The sequence below is a fragment of the Gossypium raimondii genome, chromosome 9 (assembly GCF_025698545.1).
Source record: "Gossypium raimondii isolate GPD5lz chromosome 9, ASM2569854v1, whole genome shotgun sequence".
In the NCBI taxonomy this organism is placed as follows: domain Eukaryota; kingdom Viridiplantae; phylum Streptophyta; class Magnoliopsida; order Malvales; family Malvaceae; genus Gossypium; species Gossypium raimondii.
The window spans coordinates 42,069,593-42,083,889 of record NC_068573.1 but is presented as its reverse complement, the minus strand read 5'-3'; the positions used below and the strand labels follow the sequence as shown (position 1 = coordinate 42,083,889).

The 14,297-nt window shown below is 34.5% G+C and overlaps 3 protein-coding genes across 3 annotated transcripts; 2 read left to right on the top strand and 1 right to left on the bottom strand.

Annotated features, from left to right (window-relative positions):
• The first annotated feature begins 972 nt into the window (after positions 1-972).
• On the top strand, positions 973-4,734 carry LOC105799852 (actin). The gene is made up of 5 exons (XM_012630625.2): positions 973-993; positions 3,104-3,163; positions 3,256-3,649; positions 3,972-4,585; positions 4,669-4,734. The coding sequence occupies exons 2-5, from the start codon at positions 3,104-3,106 to the stop codon at positions 4,732-4,734; spliced, it is 1,134 nt and encodes a 377-aa protein (XP_012486079.1). The 5' UTR covers positions 973-993.
• A 1,201-nt stretch (positions 4,735-5,935) lies between these two features.
• LOC105799851 (dol-P-Glc:Glc(2)Man(9)GlcNAc(2)-PP-Dol alpha-1,2-glucosyltransferase) lies at positions 5,936-9,021 on the top strand. Its single transcript, XM_012630624.2, has 8 exons — positions 5,936-6,190; positions 6,296-6,384; positions 6,647-6,980; positions 7,259-7,532; positions 7,702-7,839; positions 7,944-8,148; positions 8,242-8,384; positions 8,468-9,021. The coding sequence occupies exons 1-8, from the start codon at positions 6,101-6,103 to the stop codon at positions 8,725-8,727; spliced, it is 1,533 nt and encodes a 510-aa protein (XP_012486078.1). The 5' UTR covers positions 5,936-6,100; the 3' UTR covers positions 8,728-9,021.
• Positions 9,022-9,585: 564 nt separating this feature from the next.
• Positions 9,586-12,206, bottom strand: LOC105799850 (probable protein phosphatase 2C 23). Its single transcript, XM_012630623.2, has 4 exons — positions 10,815-12,206; positions 10,610-10,723; positions 10,224-10,488; positions 9,586-10,145 (listed from the first exon to the last, which is right to left on the bottom strand). Exons 1-4 carry the CDS (start codon positions 12,012-12,014, stop codon positions 10,027-10,029), a joined length of 1,698 nt encoding a protein of 565 aa, XP_012486077.1. The 5' UTR covers positions 12,015-12,206; the 3' UTR covers positions 9,586-10,026.
• Between the last annotated feature and the right edge of the window lie 2,091 nt (positions 12,207-14,297).

Sequence of the window (14,297 nt, the reverse complement as noted above, 5' to 3'; positions counted from 1 at the left end):
ACAAAGTTTTGTAACTTACGATGAAAGACCAAATAACTTTATTGCTGCAAAAAAAAAAAAACACATAGACCAACATAGGTCTCTTTACACATCATGGAATCGTTGAAAAAGGATGTTAAGAAAAGTGCCGAGATGTTTCTGAGAAGTTTTTGCAATAATATGCACTAAAAAACACTAAAAAGCACTAAAAAGGTCTTTAACTACAGTTAAGAGTAGTCAATAGCAAATATGAGGCGATTATTGATGAGAGATTCGAGGAGTTAAGTAGAATTAAAAAATTAAATATGAGTTATATTCATGTTTTAACAACAGAGCTCACCATCCTCACACTACCCAGAACCTAAACCCCGAAACCCATAGCATTAACTGTCCAAACCCTCTACCCATCACCATCACCCATGGCATCAACATTAGCGACCGGCAGCATAGCTTCACTCTACAAGCAAAGACGAAAATCAAAAAGAAAAAAATAGGAAAAACATAAAAAAAGGGAAGGAAGGGAGGAGCACAACCCATTTCGGGTTTGACAAGTTCAGGGGGTTTGGGTTCTTTATTCGTCAATCCTAACAGTCAAATGTTGGCTGTTGGTGGGAGGAAGCACATATTAGAAATCAGAGATCGGAGCCGAAAAAGTTCGAAGCTTTTGTGTCTATTTGGGGATTTTTCAAGACGATTTCGAATGCTCCAAACAGAGATAAGGGTAGAGAGGAAAGAGATCTTAATTTTGGTGGCCTTTGATTGAAGCTTCGGTGGTGGGTTCAACGGCGGCGGCTAAGGCTGTGAAGGGAGGAGAAGAGGGAAAAAAAGCAACAAAAGAAAAAAGAAAGAGGGAGAGACGAGAGAGGAGTCATAATAAAAATTTTAAAAATTAAACAAGTTTTAAATTATGTGGTACTGACATGAAAGTCACGTAATTTTCATAACATCATTAATCAAATTTTCATAACACCATTAATGTTAGGTGATGACACAGTAATCAAAACGTTACAAGAAGTTAATAATGTTAGTGATTAAAAATAATAAATTAAAATTTAATGATTAAAATGTAATCTAAACCATAAATAAATAAATATTTTGTAGTTTTCTCTAAATTATACGCATTCTCTCAACATTCATTAAAACTTTTTCCCTTGATTAAATATAAGGTTTAATTCAAATAGTTGATCCTCAAACTATATCAATATTCGCTCTACTATTACATCCATTGAAAACAACTTTCCAACCAATTAGGAATCGTCATGTCATTAAAATCTATTTTCTCTTAATTTCGTTTGAAAATTTTATAATTTCAAAATATAATAAATTAAAATTAACACTCAAATTCTCCTCCCACGCTCGCATCACAAACGCGTCATTCACCGATATGCTTTGGCTCTGAGTTCCCTCGACTTTTCTGCGAAGTCGAGAAGGTGCTTTTGGGAACATGTGGAAGGCGAGCGCTCGAGACTACAAAGAGGATGAGTTTTTTTTTTTCCAGCAGTAAAGGAGGAGATAGTGGTGGTTTGGAGTTCTCCGTCGGAGTCAAAGTAAGAGAGGGTTACGTCAGGAAGCTTGACTCTGATAGTAATGCGGATGAGATGAAAGTTGTTTTGGAGGAAAAGGAAATGGGCTTGAGAAGGTGGGTTTGGAGGTGGAGGGAAAGTAGAGAAATGGAAAGGTTGGAAGAAAGGAATTTAGGGGAAGTTAGGTGGTGCTGCTGGAAAAAAGGGAAGGCGGCAAGTGAGTGAAAACTTGATATTGTTAAAGATGCTGCCATTGCTAAGGCAAATGTCGCAAGACAGGAGGAAGTGTGATTTTTTTTTTTTAACAATTTTTTTTCAAGCAAAATTAAGAGAAAATAAGTTCTAATGGTGTGTCTATTCCTAATTGATTGTAAAGTTTTTTTTTTTAACGGATATAACCATAGGGCAAGCATTAGTTACGGAAATAAAGTTTAAATACTTAATGTACTTAATCCAAATAAAAGGTGTAGACAAACTGTTTGAATTAAGCTTAAATAAAATAAGATCAAGATATCAAAAGGTTGATTAAAAACTCAACAAAAAACTTTTTTTTGGTAGGAAGGAAAATAGGCAAACTCTAAAAATTAAATGAGCAATTAAACGATTACTATTCTCTTCTAATAAAATCTTAATCTCGGACGATAGATTTTTGAGGACCACTAAACGATCAATATCATCACTAACTATTTTCACTAAGCGATCTGTCACTTTGTTATTAATTCTTCGAAAGTTCTTAAATTTTACTTGCTAATATCTAAAACACAAGTCGTTGATCATCTAAATTTCAACGACATTGCTAATTGCTGTAAGTCCAGTTTGAAGAATCTCAATAAACAAAGTATTATCACTTCCAATTTAACTTGTCTAAAGTCTTTATCCCATACTAGTTTCAACCTTTCAAGAACTACTCTAATTTCAATTTGAAAAATATATATTATACCTATTACCATCTTGAAACCAAACAACCAACCAACCATCACTTGGTCCCCTCGCCACACCACTGATTGCTGCTCCAAAACCGCTACTAACGATCTATCAAAGGCCATATCATCATAGATTTGCACCTCGATATTTCATTTGCATATATCTATTATTGTGATAAACATAGCGTGAATAGAAACACATTTAACACAATAATTAAATCTTTTGTATTTATATTTTTAAGAAGATAAGATATTCTTTATGAGTAATTTGAATATATCGTAACAAACTTAAACAAACACCATCTGATTTGGTCTATGGCAAATTGTAGGAGACACAACTCAAATCATTCGTTATTCCAGGTCAGAATGGCCATCAATAAATAATAAATCCACTTACAATCCAAAAATGACAGGTGGGTCTTTTATAACCGCCAGATCATTTTGACCCCAATCACCAAGACCTTAGATCTAATATTCAAACATATGGTTTGAAATTTGCGTGATAGCGAATTTATTGTACATTTAAGTCGCAATTTCATTTCTATAGGGCGGAGTTCCGTTTTGATTCTTGAAACTTTTTAATAATTATTTTCATTTTCTCGAGAAACAAACATTTATCCATTTTTTGTTTATTCAGTCCATTGTTTTTGAGATAAACTATATCGCAGGTTGCAGAAGATGGCTGATGGTGAGGACATTCAACCACTTGTCTGTGATAATGGAACAGGGATGGTTAAGGTACTCGACCTCATTGGTTATCATTTTAAGTGCTAAAGCAATAATATGTTTAGCGCTTGAACTTAATGTAGTTTTGAAATTTTGCTTCTTAGGCTGGATTTGCTGGGGATGATGCTCCGAGGGCAGTGTTTCCTAGCATTGTTGGTCGACCACGTCATACTGGTGTGATGGTTGGAATGGGACAAAAAGATGCATATGTAGGGGACGAGGCTCAATCTAAGCGTGGCATTTTAACTTTAAAGTACCCAATTGAGCATGGCATTGTCAACAATTGGGATGACATGGAGAAAATTTGGCATCATACTTTTTACAATGAACTTCGTGTCGCTCCAGAGGAGCATCCGATTCTCCTCACTGAAGCTCCTCTCAACCCAAAGGCCAACCGTGAGAAGATGACCCAAATCATGTTTGAAACCTTCAATGCTCCTGCTATGTATGTTGCCATTCAGGCTGTTCTTTCCCTTTATGCTAGTGGTCGTACAACCGGTAAGCCATTCGATTTGTCTGGTAGTAATTTCAATGTTGAAACTTTCTTTCCCCATTTCATTCTTCGTTTCTTGTTTTAATTGCATAATCTATCTTGTTGATCATTTAGACAACAAATATTAACAATTGGGAGACGAAGTTTCAAGAATATATTTGATGTTCTAAGATATCACCTCATCAAAAAATTATATTTGTAATGAGGTGGCATCATCTAATGTACTGAAAATGTCTATATTTCTACACAATCATTGCATCAAATATAATCTTGTTTCGTATTGACAAAAGGGATTTTCCGTACATTCTATCTTTTTGTTTGTTGTAGGTATTGTGCTTGATTCTGGAGATGGTGTCAGCCACACAGTCCCTATTTACGAGGGATATGCACTTCCCCATGCAATCTTGCGTCTTGATCTTGCTGGTCGTGACCTCACCGATGCCTTAATGAAGATTTTAACTGAACGTGGTTATTCATTCACCACATCAGCGGAGCGGGAAATTGTGAGAGACATAAAAGAAAAGTTGGCATACATTGCCCTCGATTTTGAGCAAGAGCTAGAAACCGCCAAGACCAGCTCTTCAGTTGAGAAGAGCTATGAACTGCCTGATGGGCAAGTGATCACCATCGGGGCCGAGCGATTCCGATGCCCAGAAGTCCTTTTCCAACCATCTATGATTGGGATGGAAGCTGCTGGTATCCATGAGACAACTTACAACTCCATAATGAAGTGTGATGTTGATATTAGAAAGGATTTATATGGCAACATTGTGCTTAGTGGTGGTACCACCATGTTCGCCGGTATAGCTGATAGAATGAGCAAAGAGATCACTGCCTTAGCTCCTAGTAGCATGAAGATTAAGGTGGTTGCTCCACCTGAGAGGAAGTATAGTGTATGGATTGGGGGTTCCATATTGGCATCCCTCAGCACTTTCCAACAAGTATGTTTTTCATGCATTTATCTTCGATTACGTTTTTACGAACATTTTCTAATAGAGAACCCTACTTCTTTCCATGACTGCAGATGTGGATTGCCAAAGCTGAATACGACGAGTCTGGCCCTTCAATTGTGCACCGAAAATGTTTTTAAGCAAAAAAAACAAACAAACAAACAATAGGATTAAGTATTGGTTTTTTACAATAACCTTAAAAGGATGGATGATTCTCATTTTCCTTTTTAGCAGTGGGGGACAATTTCCCTACTAACTTGATTTTTGTGCATGTTGATTCATATTTTCTGTTTCTTTTTATTCTAAATTTGTTTATTAACTACCATTCGTTTTACGAATGAACAATCAAATTATATGCAATATAATATTATTTGTGTAAATTGTAAGGGTACATCCATCTCTTTTGGCTCTATATTGTGCTATGCATATTTTTACATTCAATGGTGTTATCATTATAATTTGGTTTTAAATTTCAAAATATTCTAATTATATTTTTAAATTATCGACTTTATATCAATCAGTCTTTTGTAATTAAAACCGTTAATTTAATCATTAAATTACACATCAAATGTTGTGTAGCTAAATTTAAATGAAGATTTTAAAAATAGAACGTTGTCACATGACTTTTATGCTTCTATTAAAGTTTTGAAAACCCTAAAACTAAGGTTTTAAAACATCCATTTTTACAATATTTATTTTCCTAAATTTTTATTTTAAATTATGTCACAAAAGATCTAATGTGTCATTTAACAGTTAAATTAATAATAACAATAACAAAATGTCATAATTGATATAACCTCAATAGTTTAAGGACCAGTTTAGAGTGAGGGTCACAATTTAAGGATTTTGGTGTAATTAACTCTAAAGATCAAAGGATACCAAAAGAAAAGGTGAATACACTTGAGAGGTGCCTAGGGACCTGACCAAATTAGTCCCTCTACTACTAAATAGATCAATTTAGTCCCTATATTATTAAAAATAATCAAATAAGGACAAATTGAAACAGAGCTAACATTTCCGATTTAAAAAATATCATTTATTGTTTAACAAAGTTAATATTTTTTATATTTTATGGTTTTGTAAATAAAATCTTTTGTTTGAAATTGTACTACAATAATTTTCAAGATATTTTTACATAATAGATGTTAACTCTGTTATAATTTAGACTTGTTTGATTCTTTATAATAGTATAGTGACTAAATTGGTCTATGGACTAATTTGATTCAGTCTTTATAATACAGGGACATCCCAAGAACTTTAACCAAAAGAAAAAACGACTCGTTTTGCTTCAGCAATCAGCACCCTATAACACAATGAAACGCGTCGTTTTCTTCTGTTGGTGAAAAGATTTGCAACACCGGGCCTGGTCTTGGCGCCGGCTCGCCCAATCTAGAGCTGAATTGATCCTTCTGTTCGTCTCATTTTGTTGACAGATGGTAGATAGGTTTTTCTCCTTGAAATATTACTGGGATTTATCTGAACTCTATTACTAAGCGAAAAGAAAACATGGGTAGAATAGCGACGGCGGCGATAGTGAGCCTTTGGGTAATTCCCGTATCCGTCCTGGTCAATCGCATTGTTCCTGATCCTTACATGGTAAGACTGCCTGTTTAAATTAATTCTTCCTAATTCTTTCTAATGATATTAATTGTTACTAACATAGTCAATTTTGAGTCAATTACCTATTTTTCATGCGGGCAGGATGAGATTTTCCACATACCTCAGGCTCAAAAATACTGCAATGGCGATTTCATGAGCTGGGATCCTATGATCACTACCCCACCTGGCCTGTAATGCTCTTTTTCTTCTCTAATCTCTGTTTCATTCTTTTCCTTTGTTTAGATGAAGTTTGGGATTCACTTTACTGAACTGTAAGAGGGTTGTTTTATGTGAAATGAATGATTCTAACAGAGCAAGAAATTAGCTGATTCAATTGGATTATTTGATGTCGCATTAGGAATTACTTTTCCCTTCTGCAAAGATGGGTTCTTGTCTCTATTGCTCAGCTGTTGTATACTTGTATTACACACTAAGTTAGAAATACTTCTACAGATACTATCTTTCACTTGTTCATGTTGCTGCTTTGCTTCCGAGTAAGTATGTTCTACAACTGGCTTCATCGTTCCCGGAAGCTTGCTCCACTGCGGTTCTTCGCTCTGTAAATGGGGTCTTGGCAGTACTGTGCAGCATTATAGTCTATGAGATAATAACCCACTTGAGGCCAGCTTTTGATGATAGAAAAGCAACACTTTTTGCAGCAGTTCTAGCCCTGTATCCACTCCACTGGTTCTTCACTTTTCTTTACTATACTGATGTTGCATCACTCACTGCTGTGCTCGCCATGTATCTTGCATGTCTGAAGAAGAAATATCTATTCAGTGCATTGGTAAATGAGTCGCCTTAAAAAAATTTATTACGCCATCGATAAATGATAAAACTTTCACACACTGCCCGGGGACAAAATTAGTTAGCTATGTTTCACTTTGCATATAGAGAACTGAGTGTAAGCTATTCTTAAGGTTGTCTAACTTAGTAATCTTGCTATAAAAAGACATCCAAATCAAACAGTTTTAGGATAGATTTAAATTTACCTTGATGTCGTCATATATTTTTTCTTTGTTGTTTCATGTAGAGCTTTACTCGTTTCCACCTGTGCTCTTGCAGCTTGGGGCAATGGCGGTTGTTATTCGACAGACAAATATTATATGGATGCTTTTTGTTGCCTGCTCTGGGGTCATTGATATAACCATGGCACATCAAAAAGATAGTGTGGAAGTAGATGATTCAAAGGCATCAAACAAGGGTACCAATCTGTCGGCTCTCAATACCAGTGTCAATGTGAGTTCAAACTTGAAGAGAAGAAAGTCCAGGGGAAACTCAAAGGCTAATCAACACATCTTTTACCCGTCAAACGCCTCTTCAGCATCCCCAACATTAGGTTCTTTTGACATCTTTGATCTTACTTTTGTTAGTTAATTTGTAAAACCATGTAAGGTATATAGTTATAAGCGTATGCTTTAACCTTTGTTCATAAGGTTTAAGCCATTACTCTGTGCCGGACAAAATGTCATTTATGCTAATGTGATGTCCTTTTGGCATTTATGCAGGTCTGCTTCATGAGATTCAAGCTATTGTTTTGTCTTCATGGCGCATGAAGTGGGAGCTTTTGGTCTCCTTTAGCCCATTCTTTTTTGTACTGCTTGCATTTGTTGCTTTTCTCCTCTGGAATGGAAGTGTAGTTCTTGGTATCTTTCACTTTAACATGCTATATGGTTCTTTTGCCTCCTTTTTTTCTTCTCATTTGCGGTTTCTCTTAATAATGCAATTTCTCCACATTTTAATAATGCAGGTGCAAAAGAAGCTCATGCAGTTTCTCCACACTTTGCACAAATAATGTATTTTAGCATTGTTTCCACTCTTTTTGCGGCTCCTCTGCATTTCACAATAGGTCATGCCCTAGATTTGTTTCAATCATTCTGGAAAAACAGGCTGCTTGGATTTCTCCTTCTATTCTTGGCTTCTATTGCTAGCCTCCTTTCCGTCCATTTTTTCAGGTAGGTTCACTTGAACGTGGAACTCCTTGTACTCTTCTTATTACTTCGATGAAAAACTTACTGTTCCTTCATGTGGTTAATGGATTGTTTCAGCATTGCTCATCCTTATCTTCTTGCTGACAATCGGCATTATACCTTCTATCTTTGGAGGAAGATCATCATATTTCATTGGTCAATGAAATATCTTCTGGTGCCATTTTATGTTTATTCATGGTTCTCAATCTTTCGATTATTGGGTTAGTACATTTCAGTATGTTATGTTATTTAACTTAAGTTTGTCCCGACTTTTCTGAGGTTGCAAAATACTCTCCATTCTCAGGTAAAACTCGGATGAGGATCTGGACATTGGTATATTTCTTTGCTACCTCTGCTGTTCTTATTCCTGCACCGCTAATTGAGTTCAGATACTATACAATACCATTCTATTTTTTCATCCTTCATACCAGTATTAACGACAGCCGAAGCTGGCTTCTCATAGGGATTCTATATACAGTCCTGAATGCCTTTACAATGACAATGTTCTTGTTTCGGCCATTCCACTGGGACCATGTGCCCGGGGTCCAGAGGTTCATATGGTAGATACTAAACACTAAAAGCTAAAAACAAGACAAGCATCACAGGTTTTGCTAATTGCAGTATTCGTCATTGGATCATAGAGAACTAACACCCTTTCATTCATGTGTTGGCATCTAAAATTAACCCTGTATTACTTCTTGTAATTCTTACCATTCATCTCGAGCAAATGGATATTTCATGTTTGATATTTCATATCGAGCAAATGGATATTTCATGTTTGGTATTTCATGTTTGATATTTCATCTCGAGCAAATGGATATTTCATGTTAAGAGTTAAGGCTCTTTCAGTTGCCTATACGGATATTTGTCCCTCTTTGAGTCTTTTTCATTGATAATTGTCTGATATCTTGAGATGAATCATGAAATGTGTGCATAACATAACAGCCTTCTTTTCACCTTTGTTTCCATGGATACATAGGTAGTAGATAAGATAATTTTAGATAAAATGCTTGTTTTCAGGTTACAAAAGATGTTCTACATGTCATGAGATGTTAAAAACAATGGCTTTTAACCAACCAGCTCTGTCTTCTCGATTGGTCATATTCTAACAGTGAATTTTTCTTTTTGGAGTTTGAGACTCAGGACCAACCACCCAAGTCATGTTGGCTGACTTTTTTTAAAGCTGCCAGAAAGTCTGCGAAAGGTCTATTCCTTGCATTTATAAACTAAAACACTAGTTGGAGATAAAAAGGACAAATGAGATGAGTTTTATATTTGGTTAATAAATATTTTTTTTAAAAATTTTAACTATCAATCATTTGGGAGTGCTTAATTTTTCAAAAATTCATGCGTTAGGTATGCAATGACGTAGTTTACCACTGGTCAAATTTGCTTAAGTGTAAACAAGACTTTAAACAACGCTTAATACTTAAGCAATAGTAATTGACAATTAATTTCTGTTTGAGTTAAAGAAGAATACAGTGAAAGAGATGACAGAAAAGCAGTTGAAGAACTTGGATTCAAATACGATAGATTTGGTAGGAAAGTAGATAAGTAGATATCACATGACTTCATTTTTAACCATTCCATTTCAAACCCACTTTCAGATTCTAACTCATCAATGTTTCCTTCAATTCATCCTTGGAAATGAATTAGCATATGGCATTTTCAAAGGGAAAGAAGATTCTCGAAACCATGAAAATCCAACATTTAGGCTTTCTTTCTTTTTTTCTTTTTAAATCAATTGATGGATGATTTTTTTTCCAAAGATTTTTACTAGTCCGACTAATGAACTCCTACATGAAAACACCTGCACCTAACTTCAACAAAAGGAGGAAAATTGATTGAAATAATTATGATGATCTATTTACTGAATGATCGCCATATCCTTCCTTCTAAAGAAATTATGATTACCGAAACATCGTCATGGTACATTCGTCGTTCCCCTGATGGGATCTCAACCAATTCATGGAACTCAAGACCTGCAAAACCCCACCAAAGCAAGTTCGTTTAACTCCTTGGATGATATAATTCATGTTTAGGATAAAACAAATATTTACCAGCTTTCTCAGCTGCTCGAATTAGTACTTGTTCAACGAGATGTTGCGCCGGATCTCCGTCGGGAAATGAAGCGATGAACCATTCGATCTCGGAGACAACTTGTTGATTGGTGAAGTACTGATAGAGTCCATCAGATGAGAGTACCAAAAACTTGTCATCAGGACTTAGTTTATAATGATAAAGTGAAGGAGAGGAAGAGACGTATGGGGATGTTCCAACATAATTGATTCTGAAAATATCATACAGTGCATCGTTCCATCTAGGCTGCCAAAAAGGATCAGAGTAAAAACATCCAAATCAGCCCCCATATTTTTGCAACAACTACTTCTTACAAACAAACAATAAGCTTTGGTAATAATGGTTTTGTCATTGATTTTCTTTTTACCTGTTTGAGAAAGCCAGCCCCAAAAGCTCGAGTAACCTTCAAATATCCTTTCACTCTCTCGTTAACAACTGCTTCATCATCATCTGGATGTTCTTGCCTGATTCTCTCAACTTCCTGGTGTATGGACAAGACACTTTTGAGTTTAATCTTGAAAAAGAAATGCAAAGAAGTAAACATAAAAATGCAAAAAGAAGAAAAAAATTACCTCTTCAACATCAACATTATGATCCGTTGTAAGCTGAAGAGGAATCAAATTAGAGGACCCTGTTTTCAGTGCTAGAATGGCTCTGCTATCCCCCACGTTCATCAAATAAACATCTTCCCCATTCATTAACATTACCAAAACACAAGAACCCATTGCATGTAACTCGGGTTTTAAATTGGCCATCTTTAAATAAGTCTCTTCAGTTTTATTTAGACCCTCTGAAAGTGCTTTCAAGACACCAGAATGTTGAAAAGTTTCCATTGGTGAATTCATAGAATGCTCAAATCTTTCACTGCTTTTCCCACAAATTTGTTTACCTTCAAAAGAGCCCAATCCCATATCTTCATCTGATTCGGCCTTATCATCGTTCCATAACAGCCGTTTAAGCTCTTCCAACACAGCATCAAAAAGATTACTAAGCAAATGATCAGGTGCATCAGGTCCACTGAAACCATCATAAATCCCCACAAAGATCCACCCTTCTTCTCCTGAAACTACGAGATGGGTTCGATCCTCACCTGCTTTCCCTTGCGCCCATTGCAAATTCTGACTTTTCATTGAAAACCGATAACCATCACCATCATCATCATCATCAACACTCCAAGTCCCCCTACTGCTAGGATCATTATTATTAGTTTTGGTTTCTAAAGCTGATGAACATTGTTTATCTGATACAAAAAATTTAAGCATTTTATCTGATATTGTTCTCTTGAAACTCTTGGTAAAAAGCCAACCTTTCTTCTTTGACTTAAAACCACCATTAGACAAGGTTTTGTTGAAGTTAATAATCGGACCCGACAAGAACCCAGGATCCATTGGTCCCGACCAACAATGGGGGTTGCCACGTGGCACTGGTTGTAAGGTAAGGCCAGCAACTAACTCAGAACTTTTGAACGTGGAGGAACGATTATCAGGTAACGTGGAAGACGCCGCCGCCAATGGAACCGTTGTCAAGTTGGCACTAACCGAAGCTCCGGATATGGAATGAAACGTCGTCGTAGTTGTTGTGGTGGAGGAATAAGAAGAAGAAGAGTGGTTCTCGGAGGAGGAGAGAGGAGTCGGATCGGGTCGAACGTAACAAAAAGAATGTCCAACGAAGTCTTCAGAGGGGTGAGGCATAACGTGAGACGTCATCATCATTTCAAGGCTTCCGCCATTGCAAGAACAGCAATGGCTTAACTTTCTAACACTGTTTCCCATGGATTAATGTTTCTGTAGGTGATTGTTTTTCTTTTCCCCCTTCTAAGGCTGTAAGAAGAGAAGAGAAGAGAAGAGAAGACGAGACTGTAATTAAAAAAAGAAAGAAAGAGGGAGTTGACTTTTTAAGATTCAGGCTTTTTTTGAAAGGATGGAAGAAAAAGAAGTATGGTCTGAATGTGTGTTTAAAAATAAAATTTGGGGTTGATGTTAAGGTGGAGTGGATTTGACTTTAAATTGATTTGAAAAAGTAAAGAATATGAGGGAGCAAAAGAAAACCGGGTTTAGGATTGTAAAATCATAAATAATTGCAAATTGATTTATTTTAGAAATTAATGGAGGGAGTTGACTACGTAAGAGCGCGTGAGTGATGGAAGAGATCTCAAAGTCAAAAGGCTTGAGATTCTTACGAGTGCCCTCTAACTTTATAAAGTAAATAAATGAATACGAAAACGTACAGCTAAGTTTGATTATCATCAAATTATCCCTTCTTTTTATTGCTTTACAAATCTCAGATTTTCTCAAATTCAAGAACAAAAAAATGAATGAAGGGTAAAACGTGCACGCACTGAACACTTGGTATTAGTTTATTAAAGCTAGAAATTTTGTTTTACTGTGAAATGTAAAGAGCAGCAATGATTGTTGGGAGTTGCTCAATATGGAAAATATATTTTTCTTTTGCTTTCGAGGTTCTTCCATCTTTTCTGCCCACTGCCAAATATTCACGAATCATACCTAAAACAAATAAATCAACAGAAATAAGCTTTTTATTTAATTTCCTAATTTAGGTAAATTCTTTATATTACGGTTTTTTCCTGATAAATGAAAATCAACTTTTTAGGATATTTTCTCTTTCAACACACCGAAAACCACTTCATTTAATTACAAAATGGAAATTAATATTTGTATTTACTTTGTTTTAAGGAATATTACCTCATAATTTCAGTTACAACTAAAATATGTTTGAATAACAATATTTTTTTGATATAATTTCTACATTATCGTAAACCTTTTTAAATTAATTTAATCATTAACCTTTTAGAAAAAGAGTCGGAATGATTTTTTTTAAATACAACAACTTATATGACAATCCATGCATACTTCATACTAATGTTTTGAATTTTCATGAACTTTTTTTTATTTTGATTTTGATTTATTTTAATATTTTATTTTTATAAATTTTGAATTATCTATTAACATGGTATATATATATGATAAATGGTGCGTTGTCAACATGATGTGCACGTGGCTTGCATGCAAGTTGTCATGCCAACAACATTAAAAATTAATGCTTTAGTCAGCATTTTTATTAAAAAAACGATTTGATTCCTTTTGAAAGGGTAATAAACAAATTTAGTTAAAAATAAAATAAAAGTTAAATTGATAGCAAACGTTTAAAAATTTAATTAAAAATAAAAACATTACTAACTAAATTTATAATTATAACTCTCAATTTAACAAGAATGGTTTATTGAAGACTGATTATTCCAATAAAATTAGCCCAATCTAAATTTAGAAAGAAAAAGAACACTTTTATAAAGACAACTAAAAAGAAAGAAAGAAAAGAACTGATAAATACATAATATATTTTAAAAGATCCTTTTGTAATTTTCTGTGCATGCAATTCAAGGAAAAGCCGACCCTTTTATATAATATGAAGGGATTAATTTAAATTTAATCCTTAATATTTATATATTTTTTTGTTAATTTGACCATCAACCCTTAACAAAATTATATTTGACTATTGGTCTTTTAAAAGAGTTAAATGGTTGTTTTTAATGAAAATGTTGACCAAAAGTTAAATTTTAAACATAATAACTTGCATAGCAATCCATACGTGTCTCGTACTAATATTTTTGAATCTTTATGAACTTCTTTTTATAATTTTTTTGAATTTAGAAATTTTTATATTTTATAAAATTTAAAGTATTCATTAGCGTCTCATATAGATAAATAATGTCATGTTAGCATAAAATACATATAGATCGCCACATGTGTTGTCACAAGAACATCATTTAGAATTTAATATTTCAGTCAGTATTTCTATTAAAAGAGTCGATTTGACTTTTTTTTCTATAATATTGAGGGTTAAATTTAACTCTAAAAAAAGATTAAGATTCAAATTTAAAATATATATAAATATCGAGGGCTAAACTTGATATTACGCCTAATATAAATTTTGAAAAGCTTTATGGTTGGCCCACCGTCCACATTAGGTGGTGAGGGATGGCTTGCCTTTAAGTGGACCAGATATTTAGAATGTTCTTGCCTTCCACTTGGAAATCA